General features: G+C 43.4%; 2 protein-coding genes across 4 annotated transcripts in view; one reads left to right on the top strand and one right to left on the bottom strand.

The window, feature by feature from the left end:
* Positions 1 to 2,717: 2,717 nt before the first annotated feature.
* Positions 2,718 to 20,316, top strand: Tmem243 (transmembrane protein 243). Its single transcript, XM_027393507.2, has 5 exons — positions 2,718 to 2,858; positions 3,242 to 3,420; positions 18,143 to 18,193; positions 18,583 to 18,687; positions 19,815 to 20,316. Exons 2-5 carry the CDS (start codon positions 3,343 to 3,345, stop codon positions 19,935 to 19,937), a joined length of 357 nt encoding a protein of 118 aa, XP_027249308.1. The 5' UTR covers positions 2,718 to 2,858; positions 3,242 to 3,342; the 3' UTR covers positions 19,938 to 20,316.
* Positions 20,191 to 21,569, bottom strand: part of Dmtf1 (cyclin D binding myb like transcription factor 1) — a 47,067-nt gene continuing 45,688 nt past the window's right edge. For all 3 annotated transcript variants that reach the window (XM_027393504.2, XM_027393505.2, XM_027393506.1), the window contains one exon: positions 20,191 to 21,499. In XM_027393504.2, the coding sequence (XP_027249305.1) occupies positions 21,390 to 21,499 (110 nt within the window). In that variant the 3' untranslated portion in view covers positions 20,191 to 21,389. The remainder of the gene's footprint in view (positions 21,500 to 21,569) is intronic.

The raw sequence follows: 21,569 nt of genomic DNA, 5'->3' as shown, positions 1-21,569 counted from the left end.
AGTAAAATGGAAGGACCTGGCCATGGACTTCAGTCACAACAAAAATGTTAGTTTTAAATATGTGGTTTAGGAGGCTGGAGAAATGGCTCAACAATAAAGACAGGTGGGTACTCTTGGGGAGTTCAGTTCCCAGCACCCATGGTGAGTGTACCTCTATTTCCAGGGGGAGCTGACACCCTTTTCTGGCCTCCTTGGCCAGGTGCACATGCATGCATGCTCTCTCTCTCTCACACACACACACATACACACACACACACACACACACACATCTTTTGAAATAGCTGTCATTAATCTACATTGGCATTTGAGTTGTTGAAATTCTAGGAACTTTAATTTTTTTAAAAAAATTAATTTTTCTGTGTATTAGAATTTTTGCCTGCCTGTGTGTATGTATTCCATGTGTATACATGGCGCCTGAAGAGGTCAGAAGAGCGTGAACTGGAACTGGAGTGAGAGATGTTTGTCAGCCACCAGGTGGATGCTGGGAAACAGAGTGGATACTCAGCAAGAGCAATACACACAATTAACTAATGAGCTGTCTCCAGCCCCTGCCACTTTAGCAGCTTTCAGTGAACCAAGCAACACTTGGGCTACGAAGTGAGTGAAGTTACAAGCTTGAAAATAATTGTGTGCAGAGTAGAACAAAAAAGACACTCTGTTAAGTCACCAGAACTATTTCTGCCCAACCTGTGACCCTAAGATGAATGTCTTCTAAATGCCTCCTCCACAGCCCAAGCATCTCAGTAGCATGGCACAGAGGTGAACATTTAATAGCAAATACTCTTGTTAGGATAATGGAGTGTATATAATTTCAACACATATATGTTTTTGACTATTTTACCATAAAAGTTGCCTATGTTCTCCTATGTTTTCGAAATTAATTCTCTTTTAATGATACCCTTGCTGCCTGCTGTGTTGGGTGAGCTAGCTGGGGCAGGACTGGAGAGCTCACCCTGGTGTTGAGGATGAGGGAAAGCTGGGGCTGACCAACCTAGCTACCACCCAGACCCAGAATCAGGTCTATGAGTTGTTTCATCCCAGAATGTACCTCATTTATGAACTGTGGGAGCACATGAAGTTGCCTGTCCTGCAGACCCAAAGTTGCAGAATCTCCACAGGACAACAGGATATCCAAGAGGAGTCCCAGTGGGGGCCAAGTATCAATTGTAGCAGAAGCCAGAGGCCTTGAACCAGACCATCTCCCGTTGCAATGAACACTTGCAAGTGAAGATGTATGGACTAAAGAGAATGCTGCGTGATTTACTATGTCACACTTACAGCTTCTACAATGTGATTTTTATATATTAATTATTATTATTATTATTATTATTATTATTATTATTATTATTATTATTTTGGGGAGGAGGTTCCAAGGGCAGAGGGTGGATACAAAGGGATAAGGAGATGAATGGGATGGGGGTGCATGATGTGAAATCCAAAGTTTATATATATAAATCTAATTATAAATAAATATATTTAAAGTCTTTAACCTTTTCAGAAGTTTATTTTCACAATTTTGACCTTTTTGAATTTTAGACTTAATTTTGACCTTTCTGAATTTTAGACTTAGGGAATTTGATTGTCCTGTATTTCATCTTTGGTGTTATAGCATCAAAGATCGTTTTTTATACAATAATAACTGTTGTATTATTCTGGTGGTTAGTTGCTCGGCACGTAACAAATTCTCGAAGTATTGTTGTTTTTATTTTATTTTTTTATTTTTTATTTCTTTTTTGAGGCAGGGTCTTGCTGTGTAGGCCAGACTGATCTGGAACCGACATTCGTCAGGCCGTTAAGGATTACAGGTGAGAGCTTCAGAAACATTTTTGTTTAATGTAGCTGAATAAAAGTGGATGAAGTTATTTGTAGGACCAATGAACCTTTTAATAGATTTGGGTGCCGGATTAGGTAGCGTTGCTGTGTTGTTCAGGGAAAGTCGTGGGTAAACAGGTCATTTGTAAAAGACGTACAGTGATTGGCAGATCCGGATACGTGTAATTCTTAAGGGTGCTCAGCGCTGGAAATTCTTTGTGGTTGTTATCCCATCCCTTGTTCCAAACTGTTGCGTGGTCACTGGAACCCGAGGCTAGATTCTAAGCGTTGCGTGGCTGTGACGCTTTCACTCAGGGTCTCCTGCACCCTAATACTTTCAGAGGTCTCTTGAATCTAGGTATGGCAGTGTCGGGACAATCCCGTGTAGCTGTATGGTTTTCCGTGTTTATAAAGGTCTCCAAAGGTAGAGCGACGGTACTCGTGCAGCTTGTCCACGTCCATCCAGCTCTCTAAGCCCCAAGACTCCAAAGAGGCCAAGGCAGCAAACGTGTTCAGCACCATTTCTTCCTGTTTACGTAAACTAGGACCTCAAATTCCGAGTGTGATGCAGAATAAAACAAGGATACAGAATGCCATCGTTTCCGGTACTCAAAGTGTTCAAATCCGAACGCTGGAGTGGTCAAAGCAGGCCACTTTTAGAAGACGCCAAATTCGAGGTGTCTTCGGAACTGTGCTTTGGCCACGTGCACGGCGCAGCCGCTCACTGCCAAGAGGGGGAGAAACCTGGAGCTGCTGAGCCCCGGGGGGTCTGGGGGGCGAGCCGGCGAGCCGGCCAGCGGGAGGAGCACCCGCACCTCTGCAAATAAAGCTCCGCAGCCGAGGCGGCGTCTCTGCCCGTGGGATTGGCTGCCTGGGTCGTGACGCGGTCTGGGCGGGCCCGACCGGTTTGCGACAGTGGCCGCGGGTCCGGGATCCGAGAGCCCGGGGTCCCGCCGGCGACTGGGAGCCGTGGCTCGGGGTTGCGGCGGGTGCGAGCGCCACCAGGACCCGCGCTGCCGCCGACGCGCGTGGCCCGGGACACCGAGGTCTGGCCTGCGGGCTGGCGGGCGCAGCAAGGGCTGCGGGGAGCGTGGGGGAGCGGACGCGGGGACGGGACGCGGAGCGGGCGGATGCCAAGCTCTCCCCGGAGTCCGGGAGGTGTGCGCAACTTCACTCCCGCCGCTCACCCGCTCGCCCGGGGCACTCGGGCCGGGAAAACTTTGTCCCCGCGGAGCCAAGCAGAGATTGGGAAGCGGCGGGAGCGGGCGGGGGCGGCCGGCGGGGCGTCGGCCAAGCGCGGTTTGTTTCTTTTTACTTCCTGCGGCAGCCGCTGGAGATGATGAGGACGGCGGGGCCGAGGCGGAGCGGCCGCGGCCCCCGGGAGTGACAGTCGCCCCGTCGGGATTTCCCGCCTCCCCTCCTCCCCCAGGGCCGGGGCCATGCGTGCGCCGTGAGGGGCGGGCGTCCGGACTTGGCGAGCTGATGCGGACTCGCTTTTGAGCGGCTGGGGACGAGAGAAGCAGCCCCAAAATGGAGGATTTTACTACCAGGACCTACGGGACCAGCGGCCTGGACAACAGACCTCTGTTCGGGGAGACGTCTGCCAAGGTGAGTGCCGGAGTGGGACCCGGGCCAGAGGGCGCCTGTCCCGCCTCCCTCCATCCCTCTGGCTCCTGCGACCGGCCTGGAGTGGACTTGGGAGTGGAGAGAGCTGGTCCTGCAATCCGCCTGCGTGCCTCTCGGGATGTTTGCCCTGCACTCGTCTCCAAGAGCAGGTTGGAGTGGGGAAAAAAAGTTCAGAAAGTTCTGGGCAGTTTGTGGGAAGCCCTTCACAAGAGTGCGGAAACCCCACTGTGGAGGGAGGCTCCTCTGAGGGTTGCACAACTGAGCTTTCGAGAGCACACTTCAGGTGTGCGGCTATTGCTTCCGCCCAGAGCTCAGGGTTGCTTCTGATTATTGTGTACTTAGAGCCTTTAAGGGGTCCTTGCAGACTGTGAAGCAGTTACAGCAGTTACAGTGAGGGTGGGTGTTGGCCACCATTCCGGGAGGTGATCAAAGGGTCCCAGCGCTCAAATAAGTCAAGAGTATAACACTTTTCAAAGAGCTTGATTAGGTAATGCTTCTGGCCAACAACCGAAGAGAGCCTTTCTCTGTACTCAGCATTAACTTTGAGATGTCTGGGCAAGATTAACCTGCTGTTTGTTCCCTCACTTGTAAATGGCACTGGTGACCATTGACCCCTGATAAAGGGCTGTCAGCCTTTCTAAAGTGCCAAGCTTGGATTTCTTAACATTTGGGGAAGAGCCTGTAGCACACATACTTCTCCACCTGGCCGTCAGGGGCACCACCCTGAATTTGGAAGCTGCCAGCTTGCCTAAATTCCACATTTGCTTTATCTTGGAGTTGTTTTTTTTTTGTTTGTTTGTTTGTTTTTTTTTTTTTAATAAAACAGTTTAAGCTCGACGTCCAGATTCTTGTGGCTTTACATAATCCCAGCTCATTGTGCTCATGAACTCTGGTTCAGTGCAGACATTATTAAGCATTGTTACAAATTGGGTCCCCAGTATTGAAGGGAATCGGTCAGGAATAGAAGATATAGGTGGATGTGTCCTATGTCACATCACGGGGAAATGTGTTTTGGGTACAAAGAGAAACTGGTTGCATTTATATAGAAAATTCAGCGAGCTGTCCCCAAATCATTATCTCCTACACATATCTTTTGAGCACTGATTGGGAGTCTGAGCGATTGAGACCCCTTTAAAATCCACAGACCCTGTAATACAGTGGCACTGAACCTCTTGATTGACTTGTTGACTTGTGCAGACACACATAAGCCGAAGTCATGTGTTAGTTTCAGCACTAGGGAGTCTGGGGTGGAAGGAGCACTTGGATCTCGGGTGTTCAAGGTACATAGTGCAACCCTGACCCCAACACAAAACCAGAAGCTTCAAAGGCAAAAGAGCTAAACCTCCTAACAACTGTGTAGACATTGAGAAATAGTTGATGTCATTGAGCAGCCCACTGCCTAATGCTTGAAAGTTTCCTGCCATCCCTCATCCATTTGAAACCCATCCAAGGACATCAGAATCCAAACTTTATGAAACACCTGAGCCCAAGTGAGTAGAATGCTCTGCACCATGGAGGTAGCTTTAGAACATCATCACTGTGGTGACCCAAGGAAAAATTTAAGAATAAACTATAATTGCAGCTCTCTTACAACTGCATTACCCAGCTTGCCTCTTAAGGTAGATGGGGCCATTGCATATACATTCCATGGAGTAGAGAAAGAAAAGAAATCCATGGTTTGGCATGAGGCAAACATGTTTCCAATGAATTCAGATACCTAACCTGAAGAAGCATTTGTCTTTGTTAACAATAAAGACTTTATTTGTAGGCTGGAGAGGACAATGAACCTGACCTCAGTGATGATAAGACACATTGCAGTACAGCCATTCCTTTGGACTGCTGGAACTGGGGGAGTCTTGGGGATTTTCACCCTCTCCCTTGTATGTAGGCATCTCTGGCTTACTCCTTTCCAGATGCCAGGAAACTAAATGCAGTAGTCACCTAAGTGGAAACTTGATAATAGTGAACTACTGTTTACCAGAAAAAAATCTAGAGAGGAGAAGCCCCACTTTCTTATGACAAATTCTCAGAGCTTTTAGTGATCTTATTTTTTTAGAACAACCGATAGTGTATAGGATAGTTACACAGACTCGCAGTCACAGGGGCATAGGTTCACAGTCACAGGTGCATAGGCTCACAATTACAAGTGCATAGGCTCTTATAGGTGCATAGGCTCGAGGTTATATGGTGTAATCCATAATTTTTAAGGTAAGGAGGCTGAAACCCAGACAGAGGTGAGTCTGGAGGGCTCGCATTTCCTCAGTGCCCAGCAACAGGCTGAGCACTCAGCTTTCCCTTGTTTGATCACCAGCACCCTTTATAAGATGGGGGTTTTATTTCTAGCATACGGCTGAGGAAGTGAACTTTACAGGGTTATTTGTTCAGTCACATGCTACTTCTCTGGTAATCTTTTGACAGTTCCCTTTTGTGAGGGAAACAGTGTGGTGAATAGTAACTTAATGTAGCTGTGTGAAATACTGTCTGCACACTGTAGACATCCTCGTACTTCTTGCCATAGCCCAGGAGATAGGCGTGAAGTGGTTGCCTCGGGTCAAGCACTGAGCTTGCACTCATGACATTGTGGGCAGGTCTGAAGGATGCTGGGCCCTCTCCACTGAATGGTCACAGTGATTTCAATGACTGGAATTACAAACTTATTCAGTCTTCACTGTGATATTGGGGAACAGCTACATAGATGGAGCCAACAAAACAGTTCTTGTTACATTTGAGGGACGCTGACAGAGGGAGTGGTGGTTATCTTTTATAAGAAACTACACCTCACTGATACTTTTAAAATGTTATCAGTCCTGGTCAGGATATCAGACTGTTATTTTCATGGTTTGAAACCATTTCTTCTCAGCAAGGAGATAATAGATAGATTGCTGTGAGTCAGAGGCCAGCCTAGGCTTTGTAGCTCCAGGCCAGTCTGAGATATATGTGGGACCCTGTTTCAAACAAAACAAAACAAAAAAACAAAACAAAACATGAAGTTCTGTTGCATAGTACATTTCTCTCAGATGAAAACCAAGTATGACAGAGAGCAAAATAATGCATATTGTAGTTTTTGTACTTTCTAAAAGAGCACTACCCACATGTGGGTCACAAAAATCAGTGTGGTCTTAGCAGGCACAAGGCTCCAGGTCAGTTCATAACACTCCCTACCCCACACCCCAGACCCCACCCCACACTCAACTAACCAAAACAGCCAGAAAGCTTAAGCTCAGTGCTAGAGCATTTGCCTAACACGCAAGGTCTTGTGTGTTTTATCCCCAATACCAAACCTCCTCCCCCCTCTCTCTCTCCAAAGAAATATTTGAGCCTTATATGTAATAATTTAGAATTTCTTTGCATACCTACCAAAATATTTAAACCCATAATCCATTGTTTCAGTATATAATCAGGATAAATTGAGATTTTAAAATGTTTTGTACTAAGTCTTTGATGGTTCATTGTATTTTTATGCTTGGAATCTGTTTCAGTGTCGATTGGCCACAATTCAGGTACTAACTAAATGCCACCAATCCCATCATTTGGACAGCGTGTTCCAAAGCTTGTGGATTACCATTATGGTTTGTAGGCCAGTATATGAGTGCCTTCATTTGCTGTGAAGAGTTTCAGAAGCCTGACGTGCTGATTTTCTCTCTGATACTAGTTGATGAGGGTGGATGAGTTGTTCTTCTGCTTGGTGGTGTGGCCTTTTAGCCATAATAGTATCTTACCTAGTTCTAACCCCACTGAGAGAACATTCCATGACATGGCTCTATAGGACTCTTTCTTTGCTCCTCTGTCTCCTCCTCTGCTCTAATATGAACTAAAATCTGGAAATAGTCCTTCTTGGTTTTAGAAAAACACCTGTCTCACCATGTAATAGTAACACATGCCTTTAATCCCAGCACTTGGGAGTCAGAGACAGGAGAAACTGTGTGAGTTCCAGGCCAGCCTGGTCTACAAAGTGAGTTCCAAGACAGCCAGACCTACACAGAGGAACCCTGTCTTAGCAGGCACAAAACAAACACACACCAGTCTCTACAGTAGAAGGGCAGTAAGTTGTTGTTCGGGGTTGAGTGTCATCATTTCTTGACTTTGTAATTGGTTGTTAGGTATCAGTTTCAGCTGTCTAGGCTGGGTAGACCTGGGCGTGAAGGGGACAGTGATTTTTTTTTTCGGTGGAAGAGAGCAAGACATTTCCCCACAGCTAATGCAGATGGACAGAGGACAAATGCTTCACTTGGTGGGATGTAGTATAAAATGGTTTCCAGGTGAATGTGTTCCAGTGATGGTCACTGATCACAAGTGCACAGTTAATCTTCGAAGAAAAGCACTAACATTCTGTTGTTTGTGTTTGAACACGAGGGCAAGGAGTTGCTGCATTGGACTCTATAGCTAGTAGCAAGGGGAAAGGAGGTGCTCTATATAGGTTAATGGACTCTGAGGCTTAGATACTTGGTTCTAAGAGCAAATTCCTCTTCCCACATCCTCCAGTAAATAAGTAAGCAAACATGTAGCAAAACCAAGCTTTTTTGTTTTGTTTTTGTTACTTGTAGTCCTAATTGTTTGAACTGGGAATATTCAAATGTAAGATGAGAATGCTATTTATGCGATTTTAGCCCCTTTAAAACATGCCCCCCCCCCCAATTAAGGACTTTGCTGCCTCTCTTGCTCAGGGTCCCACAAGGCTTCCCTCTGAAGAGTGTAAGCTTCTAGTTTCTCTTGACAACTTAATATCTATGATGCCATGATCATGGTTGTGTCTCCCTCGAAGGAGAGCTAGTTACCAAGGGACTGAAAACAGTTGTCTTTATTAATCTAGCCTGCCAAATCACTTTTAGTTCCTTGTGCCAAAGTTGCAGTTCTGAACAAATAGATGCGGTGACTTTTTCCCTTTCTACTCTGTGTAAGTTTTCTTCTTCCTGTCTCAGGATCAGTGGACTTGGAGTCCCTGGGGATGGGCCTCTGCCAGACATAAAATGTTTGCAAAGCTCTGCAGAAGACATCCGGAGAGGCTTGAGTTGCACTGGTCGTACCTTGCTCTTCACCAGCTCCATTGGAAGTCACATTTCTCCTCTGACCTTTGGAGCTGTTTCCTCTCTCTCCCTCTTCTGGGGATTGAACTCAGGGTGTCCGGCTTGTGTTAAGTGCTTGTTTTTTACTTACCGAGCTGTCTTGTTGGCCTTGCAGCTAACTCCCTCTCAGTTTTTGTGATCTTACTGGAGTTCGGCCTCTGCTCCAAACATGGATCCTGTTCAGTCTGTTTTGTTTTCTACTTTGGGACCTTGCAGCCCTGTTTCTGTCCTTGCTTCTCACCAACCCATCTATCTGGCTCAGAGGGGCACACTGGCGCTTTTGTGGACTGTGAGGAACTTGGGCAGATGTGGCTTCTTCTGAGTATGGTTCCTAAGTGAAGGGGCTGTTGACTCTCCTGTGTGTAGTTTCTGAGTGTATTAAGTTTTAAGTGATGTGAAGGTTAACACCATCCCCAAATAACCTGTGTTCTTGGGAGATTCTAAAACAACAGAATGCAAAGGCTTCTGCTCAGAAACTTGGGTTCACTGGCTGCCCAAACAGGAAGTGGTGTTTTAAACTCTCAAGCAATTCAATTACTGTCTCTCTTCCTGTTGAAGTATATATAGCAGAGGCCGGTAGTAAATGGGTGAATAATACAGTATTGTGTAAGAAACAAACCGGGCCTGGCCTCTCAAAAAGTTTTAATGGTTTACTGTTCTCTGGGAAGACTGGACTTTTGCTCAGGTGTGGTAATTGCCTGCTTCTCACGAGCTGAGTAATTATTTCTCTTATGGTCAGATGCAGGTCATTTATAGATATGGTAACAGTATTTTCTGAGCTCAGATTGTTGGTAAACTTGAGTGTCCTCACAGGAAGTGAAACAAATTTAAAGTTACTGGCTGCTGTAGAAATTGGGGCTGAACGCAGAGGAGTCACTAAATCAATCATGAAAGACTTCTCATTAGATATGGCCACCTGAATAGGCCACCATGTATCATTGAAAGACAACCATTCTGTTGTAGGGACTTTCATTTTCTAATCCTTCCAGTAACCTAGCAAGTTGTACACAAGTAGAAGACTACATCTTAAAAGTTAAGTGACTTATCCAGGCCCACTGGGAGGTACGTGTCCGAAGAAGGCTTGTAAATCGGGTCTGTCAGGCCTCTGCTTCAGTGTTTATGCAGTCTGCCATTCTGAAGCTTAGCTGTGCATCATTAGTGTGCTTCTGTGGGTACCAACTCTAGTTGTTTCTCTCCCCTTAAACATGTGGGCTGTGTTTGTGCTCTATTTTTACTTTGATTTCCATAAATGGGGCTTCAATGAACATAATCTATTTCAGGTGTCTGCGAGGAGAATCTGCTAGGATGAATGTACAAAAATATTTATAACCTGAAGGTTCTTCAAAATGTGAATATGATGAAAGAGAAAATTAACAAATGTCAAACAAAGAAGGAATTTTGGATTCATATTCACACATAGCAGTGCAAAAGTGTGTGATATTTTCACAAGTTTTTAATTTTATTCTTGAGATAGGGCCTACATAGCCTTGGCTGTGGTTGAACTATGGAGACCAGGCTGGCCTCAAACTCAGAGATCAGCCTGCCTCTGTCTCCTGAGTGCTGGGATTGAAGGAATGTGTCACTGTGCCTGGCCACCTGCATTCTTGAGACCCCGTCCATGAATTGCTACTGCTTGTGGTTCTGTTCAGTGTTCACTATTTCTTTGGGAAGTCTTGAAAAGGTCACACTAATGGGCAGAGAGCTCACTGTTCCCTAGAGTTAGCCAGTGAGACAAGAAGTCTCATTTTCCATTCATGTGGATGTTGCCTCCCCCACCCCTCCTTTCCTGTAATCATACAATGGGAAGATCCCGTTTAGGCAGAGTCATAAAATCAGGGCATGGCAGGAACACTCCCACATTTCATATCTTCTCAGGGAACTTTCCTCAGGGTTATCTTTCCCAGCATTTTCTAGAGCTTGAATGACATGAAGTTGTCTTCTGCGATTGAAAGAAAAGCAAATTTCTGAAAATCCATCTATAACTTACAGCATTAAAACCCTTAAGTCTGGGAAATGTGAAAGTAGGGTGTGGCTCAGGTCTGACTCCCTCACTCTAGGTAACAGTGGGAAGTTCTCTAGCGGGCTTTGCATGGTAACACATTGCTTTGCTTCCTTCCTGAGAGTACCTGGTTTCCGGAGATATCGAAGGAGGTGTGGGACAGGCAGCTAAGTACTGATAGATGTCAGAGTGTCCCCTTTCATAGCTGGAGTTCTCAGGGGTGTCAGGTCACACTGAGCCTTGACCTAGAAGCAGGGGTAGTATTTTAACTGGGCATGGTGAAAGCAGATCTCAAGAAGAGTCCAGTCCAAATCGATGAACTACATCCCAGGAAATGTGCTGGGTCATGTCTTTTTCTCAAGGATCATAAGTGCTGGAGGGAAGATAGAATGTTCTTTTTCTTCTCTGACCATTCCTTATTAGGTTCTTCTACCTGGTTCTTTTTGTTTTTAGTACATTGGTACTACTGGTACAAAGTGCCCCTTGGTGTATCATTTGTAAAGGACAGAAATTTATTTTCTCGCTGTTCTAAGAGTTTGGGATATCCAAGACAAAGGTGGCATCAAGATTGGTGTCAGGTGGGTCTGCTTTGAAGGTGGTGACTTGTTGCTGCCCCCTAGAGGGGAGTAACTCTGTGTTCACAACATAGCAGAAAGACTGCAGGGCAGGAGGCTTTGAGGGGTGAGGACCCCATGCAGGAGGGCACCTGCACCTTCCCAAAGATGATATCCCTCTTCTTCCCAGACAGGGTTTCTCTGTATCCCTGGATGTCCTGGAACTTCCTCGGTAGATTAGGTTGGCCATGACCACAGAGATCCACTAGCCTCTGCCTCTCAAGGGCTGTGAGTAAAGGCATGCACCACCATGCCAGGATCCAAAAGGGATACCTCTTAAGTTAGCCCTGGAGGGTTACTTCCACATTAAATTTGGAGAGGATGCCACTATGTCAGCTGGAGCACAGTTCTCCAGGCTCATTCCTGTTTCATTCTTGGCTATTGCTGCTTAGATTGTTCCCAACACCTTCTCTAAATTCTTGCATGTTTCCTTGCTTTTCCTTAAAAAGGGCTTCTCAAATTTCACTCCCCGGAGTGATTTCTCATGCCCCCATCCCCACCTCTGTTCACTCTCTGCTGATCTTAGTCAAGAGAAAAAGCAGAAAGTGAAAGCTTAGAATCCAGGAAGCATGGTAGAATGAGCTCTCCTGATTTTAAAGCCAGTGGTGTTCCTCAGGGAGAACAAGTGAACGGGTTAAATGGAGAGGATGGATTAAGGCATGCCAGAGTGATAGCCAATCAGGCCACTTTCAGATCCTCATTAGGCAAGAATGGAGTTGGGGCTGGGTGGACACCCATTTCTCTCCTAGCATTTTGTTTTGTGGGGATGACTGATTTGTGGGTTCAGGAGTAGGACTGAGAACCTGAGGGGAGAGCTTCCAGCCACTTTCTGGAGGGGTCAGAAGCAGTCAAGTCAAAATAAGAGAAGTATGTAACATGATGAAGGACTAGCCGAGGACAGACAACACAAATGTGTAGTGAACCTAGCTTCTAATCGTACACATTCTGGGTATTGTGGTTGGCAGAGGAGTATGATGAGATACAGTGAAGTCACTCTGAGCACAGGCAGCTCCTATAGGCACATGGCTTGGTTTTGTCTTGAATTAGAAAAAGGTGCTTTTCTGGGAGAGTGAGAGCCTGTGCTGCAGCACAAACCTAGTAAGTTCACTTATATGAAGTGGCTCAACATCTGACAGTAAAAAAGCTTTGGCCTTACTGTCCCGAACTTTGACATGTGGAGGAAGAGATAAGCCAAATTCTAAAACAGTTTAGACTACCCAGAGCAAGGCCTAGTGCCAGTGCCCAGTAGTTGGGGTTTAGACCACATGGCTTAGGCCCAATTTCCCAAGATGCGTCCTCCAGGGAGTCGTCTTGGTAAGTCCACAGTTAGTATGCAAGGGAAGCACTCAAGTCACAGACTTGATGTAGCAGATTGGTTAGGTCCTCGTTAGAGAATGTGGTCTAGTTGGGGGGGGGGGCAGGAGAGGGGAAAGGTAAAAGATTAGAGGAAGGGGGATTTGACATAGCCAATAGCTTAGACAAGGATAGGAAGTTGCTGTGACTGAAAGTCGTCTAATGCTGGCCTGGAAAAGAACACGTGCAGCCTGATGAAGTCCTGGCTCGTTGAGTCTAGGATAGGTAGGCAGGGGTGCGAGCTTTTCTGCTGAGGTTTGGAGACAGCAGCATCTTTGGAGTTTGGAGTAGCTGACAGTGAAACCTGTTTGTATTTCATGGTTTGGGGGTGGAAGAAGAGGAACATTCAAGTGTGCAGTGTGGAGACAGACCCACACCTGGGGAGAGATGTAATTCTACAGGGCAACCTACTTGAGGTGAGGGGTTCCCCTACCCCACCTCAAAGTGTGTGGAGAATGTGTGGCATCTCTCGTTTTTTTTTTGTTTGTTTTTTGTTTGTTTGTTTGTTTTCTCCTTTCCTGTTTTCTTCCTGGGAGTGCTGAGGCACAATGCATAAGGATGAGCCATGTGAAGGAAGCCTTGGCAATCACTGCCTTTTCCTGCTTTCGCAGAAACTGACCTTGTAAGAAAGCTAGGAAGACACCAACCCTTGTGATTCCCAGAGTTTATTGTTGCTGTTTCCTTGAAATCAACACATCCCAGGAAGCACTTGAAAGGATGTTGGACCCAAGGTGCAGGACCAGGCCAGAGTTTCTGCTGCTCTGTTAAATGCCCGTCCTACAAAGCCGTGAGGTTACATTTGGTTATGACAGGTCAGGTCCCAGGTGAGAGAGGAGTACTCTCTATGGGTGGGAGGCATTAAAGAAAATGAAGGGAAGGCCATCTTTCCCACTGTTAATTAACTGCCAGTCTCAGGGAAGCACCCAAGTGTATATCTTCCTTTGATGGATTATGTCTAAAGTCTGGATAATCTTTGGGGAGGGTCTTGAAATGGGAATCTCTCTCCTGAGGGTGAAATCCAGAAAGGGTTTATAGTGGAAGTGATGTTTTAAGTTTGGCTGTGGAGGAGAGGTAGTTGAATTGGGAGCATCATCTTAACCACTTCACCTTCCAACTTACAGTTCACTCATTTGGGAATGTACCTGTCATGTCTTTAACTCATTTTACGGACCAACAGGACTTCTGATCGCTTACGAAATACTGCATTTGCTATACCCATGTTTATATCGTGCAACGAATTTTGCCTAGGGTCAGAAGTTTGCCTCACTTGATAATCCTGCAGGATGTATACTTTGACTTGTGAGAATTAAAACTCTCAGCTGCCATGAATCTCAGAATAGTGTCCTTTGACTTCAAGATGCCTGAATTCATGGGCAGTATACATTAAGACCCTTTCCTCTTAAATAAGTACTAACCATATACTGTGGATATTTGAGGTGCAGTCATAAAAGGACACAATCTTTCCCTTTTGCAGAACTTCACACAGATGTTTGTACTGTATTAATCGCAGCAACCCTCCCCCCAGAAGTTCTGTTATTTCACCTAAATGCCATACTCTCTGGCATATCTAAATTGCCAGCCTCACTCTGTTAAGTATTATTGAACTCAAATGCCACAGCTGAGGTGTGACAGCTGAGTTGGCTATGCCTGATGGCATGGGTATTATGTAGTGGGAATGTGTGTACTGTGGGAATGTGTGTATGCACATAATCTTTTTTATCATGCTGCTAGAATATACAGTTTAAAACATAATTGGTATTTTTGAAATTCTTTTGGTATTTTTGGATTGTTGATCACAGGTACCTGAAGCCACAGAAAGCAAAGTCTCACTGAGGAAGAGTATCGTAATAGACTTAAATTTAAATTTCATAGGCCAATTCCCCCTGAATTCTCTTGCCTCTTCCCTTTTTAATGTGTTCTAAGCCCTTTTAGAATTCTTGCCTTCATCTTTTTATTGTTACTTGGGTTTTATGTTTAGCACAAAAATCTGCTTTGGGAGTAGGTAAAGCCTAATTTACTATGGAAATGGAAGACTGAACACAATGCTTGTTAGCATTCTAAACTCTATAGCGACAGGGCATCTCCCAAGAGTGGGTGATAGCTGCTGGCTACTTGGGATGTTCCTGCTAATATCCTGTAAAAGGCATCACTACCTGGGTTTCCGTCTGAGGGACTGTATCTTTTTCAGCAGTGTGCTGGGTGATGACTGACCAGGCAAGATTCGGGACTTGGTGACTAGGCTTACTCTGACCCAAGTGTAGTCTGAAGTAGATTCAGAATTGTAAATTGGTGAAACTCACTTAGCCCATTTTGCACTATCACACAAGATAGAGTTTACATAGGGAGACAGTGGCAGAGGAAAGCTCAGAATTAGGATAAAAATACCATCTGGGGGGTATGGAGAGAGATGATTTCTAAGAAAAATATTCACACTAGCTGCAGACCCAGAAAAACCTGAGTTTCAGTGTCTCTTACAAATGACAAAGTTTAAATACCCTGTTTATCACCATGTACAATATAGCTCAGGTTTGGAACACATGGCTCCTTTAAATGCTTAGACGCCTTAACTAGTGACTGAATCATTCTAGGAACCTGCTGAATCCTGGAATATAATCTTTGTTCCAAACAAAGGATTTCTACCCTAAGCTTTGAAATCTCAAAATGGGTTTGTTTATTCAAGGCTCATAGGAGATCTTGTTAAAAATATTTGAATCAGCCTATCTGAAGCAAGCTTCGACTTTGCATTTATAAATGGGCTCTTAGGTGAGGCTAACACAACTGGCCCTTGTTCCACACTGGAGTAGCCAGGGTTTGGATACAGCATTACAAGTGAAGTCTCAAATTGACTCTCATTCTTCTGACCTGGACTTACTGTTGTCTATAGCAGTAGACCTGAAGGCAAGGCCCTGGCTAGGAGAAAGACACTGCCAAGAAGCATTTCTGCCACACCCTGAACAGTTCCTCACACCTTAGGAACAAGGGAGAGAATACTGCTTTTTAGCCACCAAGTAATTGTTAATTCAGGATACTACCAGGCAGGAAAATTCTGTTTAGGTGTATTTTCATTACAATGATTACAGCATTTAGTCTAATTCATAATAGGTCAATAGGATATGTTACTAATAGGCTTTGTAAGGTGCCATCTGTCACTTGACAGCTTTGTCTACAGCAGTAGTGGCTTTTAGGTTATGCTGTCTAGCATGGAATGTTAAGTTCAATAGGAACTTTTTTTTGGGGGGGGGGATGATAGGCCTCACAATCTTGTTTCTTTACCTTCAAATTGTAGACCTTGGGTATTTTGATTTTCCTGAGCTTCTGTTCCCATTTGCAAATCATACTGAAATTTCATCCTTAGATGTATGTATGTGTGGTATATATATGCATGCATACAGTGGAGGCCAGAGGTTGATGTTGTCCTTTATCATTCAATATTAGCTTTGAGATAAGGTCTCTTACTTCAACTACTCTGGCTAACCATGGAGCCCCACAGACCCTCTTGTCTCTCTCTCTACCTCATCCATTCCTGTGTCCAGCTTTCAATCTTAAAAAATAAAATAAATTGAGTGTGTATGGTGGGCATGTGGGTGGCCAGAGGCCAGAAGAGGGTGTCAAATCCCCTGGAGCTAGAGTTAGTACTCATGAGCTCATCTCCAGGAGGCATGTCCAGCTTTTTATGTGATGTTGGGGTTTGAGCCAAACTCAGTTCCTTTAGCTTGTGTAGCAGGCACTTGACTAAACTATGTCCCCAGTCAACCTCACCCCTTCTAAAAGCTATGTGAAAGTCTGCCCAGTTGCTCTCCATTGTTTTTGTTTTTCTTTCCCTTGTTATTCCTTATTTTGGCAGACAAGCTGCTGTGACATTTGGAAACTGGCTTACCTTGATATTATACACCTCTGTTGATGACAGCTGTCAGGGTATGGAGACCAAAATCTCTTAAGAGCAGATATTCTCAGAATAGACAGTTGAAACTTTCACATAGTTGTACACATTTAATCCTAATGCACTTTGTTAAAAACACATACACATTAGTTGTATGTGGAAGGAAGTGATTAATGAATTGCTCCCAGGTGTCTTCCCTAAGAAATGGTCTTAATATCTGGTAGGCTGTGGTGGTAAGATCTGTTGAGTTCTTAGTGCAATTAGGGTGTGTTTGTAGTTTAGTTTTTCCTTCTAACCTTTGATCACTGGCCTTCATCTGGAGTTGTGATTTGTCCTTGCCTAGGTCAGGCACACCCAAACCTGGCTTTCCTACATACTCAGCTTTGCCTACAACTTTGATTTGTATTTTTCAAAGGTAGAGAATCTGGAAGAGAGGTTTTGGTTTGTTGCTGTTTCTCCCTTTCTGTTGACACTAAAAACAATCTTTCAAGCCAAAGTGGTATGGAGTCTACTGGGTTGAATCCCAGTAAACCCTGCTCCACAAATACAAATTCAGGACTCAGCTCTGGCTTCTCACAAATAAGTTTTTCTCAGTGGCCCTAAAGTACTGTTTCCTGGTCAAGTCTTACACCCCAACCTTGTTGTATATACACTTTCTTTTCTATTTGGATGAGGGTGTTGGGGAATCAAGCCTAGGGCCCTGTACATACCAGGCAAGTGCTGTACTACTGAGCGACAACTCTAGCTCTTTGTTCTCTAATTCCATAAACAACTTGACAGCCTTATTATTTGTAACAAGTTTTGCTTGGTTTTTAGTGACAGCTCTAATTTTTGGCAAGTAGTTTAAAACACTGGGCCCAAGTTTACCTTAACCTGTAAAATTTAGGTTCCTTCCACTTTAGACACAATATAGAATTGGGTGCGTTAGGACTGAAAACCACAAGAAAACTTGGATAGGGCCCTTGGCTCTTCACTTTGTTTACATTAGAGTCTTACTAAGTCAGAGAAACACAATAAAACTGGACTCCCAGCATGGCATTTGGGTGCTTTCTTGACAGTTCCAAATATTTTCAGATAGACAGATGTATTGTGTCACTCATATACATCTACCAGTCTGGTGCTAAGGCTATGGCTGGCAACCTGAAGACCTCTCTGTCCTCCTACCATCCCCAACAGCACATGCACTCCTCAGTTGGCCTCACTTTCCATAGCATTTTCCGTGGTGACATCTTGTTTGTACAAATAAAACTGACCAGAGAATGGATTTGCCACTAGGTAAAATAGAGGTCTGGAGGTTTGTACAGGCAGTCAGAAGTGAGGTAGCTGGGCGGAAACAGGATATAAGGAGGGAGAAACAGGAACTTGCTCTCTTGTCTGCTGAGATGCAAAGGAGATTAAGGTGTGGCGGTGGCTTGCTCCTTCTTCTCTCTGATCTCTCAGCATTTTCTCTATATCTGACTCTGGGTTTTTATTACTTAGACCAATTACGAACTCCATTTACACTTTTCCACATTTGTATCAGCACAGTTTGCTTTGGAAGATATCAAAAGGCCAGGTCTCTTCATTCTGTAAGATTCCACTTCCATTCTGGCAGCACCCAATCCAAGTCATCTAGCTTACAAACTCTTGTCTCAACACACGCCTTTAATTCCAGCACTTGGGAGGCAGAGGCAGGCGGATCTGTGATTTCAAAACCTGCCTGGTATCTACAAGAGCTAATTCCAGGACAGCCTCCAAAGAGAAACCCTATCTCAGAAAAACAAAACAAAAAAACAAAAACTCTTGTCTCTTTCAGGACCGAATCATCAATTTAGTTGTTGGCAGCTTAACCACCTTGTTGATTCTAGTAAGTATCTTTTTCTTTTTTCTTTTTTTTTTCTTTTTCATTTATACTCTTGGCCAGTTTTGAGAACTTTATTATCAGTCCTCCCAAAACAAGACTTTTAAAGAGGGCATGAACATGTAGACATTCCAATAATAAGTTCAAAAGAGTAAATCGGTCAACTGAGTTAGCTATGATTATCTGCCTGGATTTAAATGATTGCTAATCTTTGTTAATGAAGAGGTTTCTTTTTGAGACTGGTTTTGCTTTCTTTCACACTTGCTGGAAAAGTTAGAAGGAGGTACTGAATAACTTGAACATGATTTTATGATGCAAATCATATTACCTGGCCTAGATGCAGTCTAACTACAACTTGGAATTACTCTTATGACCTTGCATGTCTCTCCATACAGGTAACACTCATCAGTGCTTTTGTTTTCCCTCAACTACCTCCCAAACCACTGAATATATTTTTTGCTGCCTGCATCTCTTTGAGTAGTATTACTGCCTGCATACTTGTGAGTACCACAGAATTTAAATGTTTGTAAGGGCTGAATATGGTAGTGCTTAGGACAAACTTCTAGCTCCTCTCATCCCCAAGGATACTTACCAAGGGTAATGAGATTACCCTTTCTCCTCAATCTCAAAGTTAAAACTGAAGAAAACTGTTTCCTTGATGGGTAGACATGAAGGTTTAAGAATTGCCACAATGCTTCAAATGGTACAAAGTCTAGATGGAGTCATCTACACACAGGCCTAAACATAGGGATCAACAGTCTTACAGGAACACCCCCTGGGTTAATTCTTATAATTACATAAGGGTCCACTCGGATCTGTGTTCTTCCCAAAATGGAGACAATTAATATCACATTTCCCAGGAAACTTATGGCTATTAAGTTGTAGTACTATCTGTAACAAGATGGCTATAAATACAAACAGACCCCTTTGTGTGCTAAAAAAAAAAAAAAAAACCCACCTTTAAAAGATGGTTGGTTCTCAGTGTTATTCAATTTATCTTTTGGCTTTGCCTTTCAGTTCATGAAACAGTAGAACCTTGGGGTGAGGTTGAGGTTCAGGGGGAGAGATTCTCTAATATGCAAGAAGCCCTGGGTTTGACTTCCAAAACAATTTTTAAAAAAGCAGTAAAATTTAAAAAAAAAAATAAATCCTTACTTTATTCCAAACCTACATAGGTTTTAAGCCATAGCATTTAAGTAGAACTAGTCTATGTTAAATCTACTTGGAAGTTGTCTTGTCTCCAATGCTCTGCAGCCCTGAGTGACCAAGGCTGAGACAGTTAAATTATGTACTTACTTATGTAAGCTTTTATATCAGTTACATAAGTCTAAGTGCCTGCCTTTCTAGTAATTCAAATATATTAAAAATATATCCAGATACATCTTATTAGCTTGATTGGTATACTGCTTTGATCACAGAACGAAATACAACCCAAAAACAGGACAGTGGAAACACATGCAGTGCTACTTGAATCATAAAGAATTATGGCTGCAGTGGCCTCAGGAATGATGATTAACGGACTATTTCAGGACAATAAATTTTATGATATCCATATAAAAAGAATTAGTTGTATTTTACATTGTTATAGTTGCTCATTACTTAAATTCTTATTTGATTCTTCTTTTAGATCTACTGGTATCGACAAGGAGACTTAGAACCGAAATTTAGAAACCTAATTTACTATATCTTATTTTCTATCATCATGTTATGTATATGTGCGAACTTATACTTCCATGATGTGGGAAGGTGAAGTTGCCGACAAGAAGTACTTACCAGGACACTATCTGTGTGAATGAACTGCTGGGAACAAGTATGCTGAAGAATCTCTGCAGAAGTCTGGTACATGATTTCCATGTTCACTGTAACTCTGAACTCCCTCTTGCAAGGGAGCTAGATCATAGATTTCCGCTTTTCTAAAGAAGCTGAAACATTCCAGCCCTCAAATGGCAAAGTCTTTCCACTTTTGAAATTAATTTTTTTCAACTTAATTGCATGGCTCAATCTTGCATTTTAAGACAAATACTCTTTTATTTCTGTTAAACTGAATATACAATTATTGTTCCCTAGGCAACCAACTTTTGCTTATTACTACAGTTTCACATTAATAAAACAAAGATGGTGAAAGACAACTTTGATTGTGAAGACCTAATTACAATAATAAATAAAATAATTTATACAACTTTCCTTCCCCCACTCCCCGCTATTTGGACTTTTCTATAAGGATCATATCATTAAAGCCCTATAGGTTTATTTTGGCTTTACCCTTAGGAATGACTCTTGATTTGTTTTCTTTTGATATAGAAGCAAATTTTGTTTTGTTTTTTAAAGTGCCTGAGGGAGAAGCTATACTGCACCCCCAACAGGTAATGCACCAAGTGAACAGCATATTCTAATACCCCTCAATAATTTTCTGGGCAATTGATATAGTAAAACATGTAATAAAAAGTCATGGTTACCAGACACAGGCAATATCCCCTCCCCTCACTGAATGACTTCAAAGTGCTAACTGTAAACTACTGGCTGTCTCTGATGAGGGGTGATAACTGTTTTGCTGTGGTGTGTTTTGTTTCTCCATCCATATTCCCTTTAACAATTAATAACAAAGAACTGTAGTGAATTTTCTTGACTCCTTAATGCTTTTCTCTTTACCCCTCCCCAGTCAGCTCCCACTGCCAGCAATGGGGTAACCAAAGTAACCTTCACCACCACCTCCCATGTTCTTGTATTAAAATGCTGGCCATGTCTTAAACTCTGAAGTCAATCTTTCTGAAGGTTACTGTTAACTAAGCTGGACCATGCTGATAAATACAACCTGAACTATAACCAGGCCAACTTGAGTCTGGACAGAGTACAGTGTCTAACTGCAGAGATGAGTATTACTGCTTTGCACAAAACCAGAGCTGTTAAGCTTTGGTGACTTAAGTAGCTGCAGTGAATGCAACTCTTCCCTCTTGACATAAAACTTAACAGGTCTCGGCAATTAAAACTTTCTGTACTCCATAACACGTTGTCATAAATTGGACCTCAGATGATATACTTAAAAGGAGGTAAAAAGTAACAGCAGCAACAATGTGCATGGCTTAAGCACAGTAGCTACAAACAAGCCAGAGGAATGGCAAACCAGAACTCTTGGGGTGGCTCCTTTGGAGATAATGCAATCCACAGTGTGGCTTCTTTACTTGTAGTACCTGCTTCTGACAATCTAGTGACAGTTTACCAAGTCCTCAACATCCTTTGAGTCTTCAGAAACAGGACTGCCTAAAGATGATCCAATTATATTTGATTCTTCCTGATGATGCTGGAATATGGGATCTGTAATGAGTTAAGTTTAAATAAAGTTAGTATTAAATATGCTTTACTTATTATCCAGCCCAAGTATTTT

This window comes from Cricetulus griseus, assembly GCF_003668045.3.
Source record: "Cricetulus griseus strain 17A/GY chromosome 1 unlocalized genomic scaffold, alternate assembly CriGri-PICRH-1.0 chr1_0, whole genome shotgun sequence".
Classification (NCBI taxonomy): Eukaryota; Metazoa; Chordata; class Mammalia; order Rodentia; family Cricetidae; genus Cricetulus; species Cricetulus griseus.
Note: the sequence above shows the minus strand (reverse complement) of the source record. Positions and strands in the feature narration are given on the sequence as shown.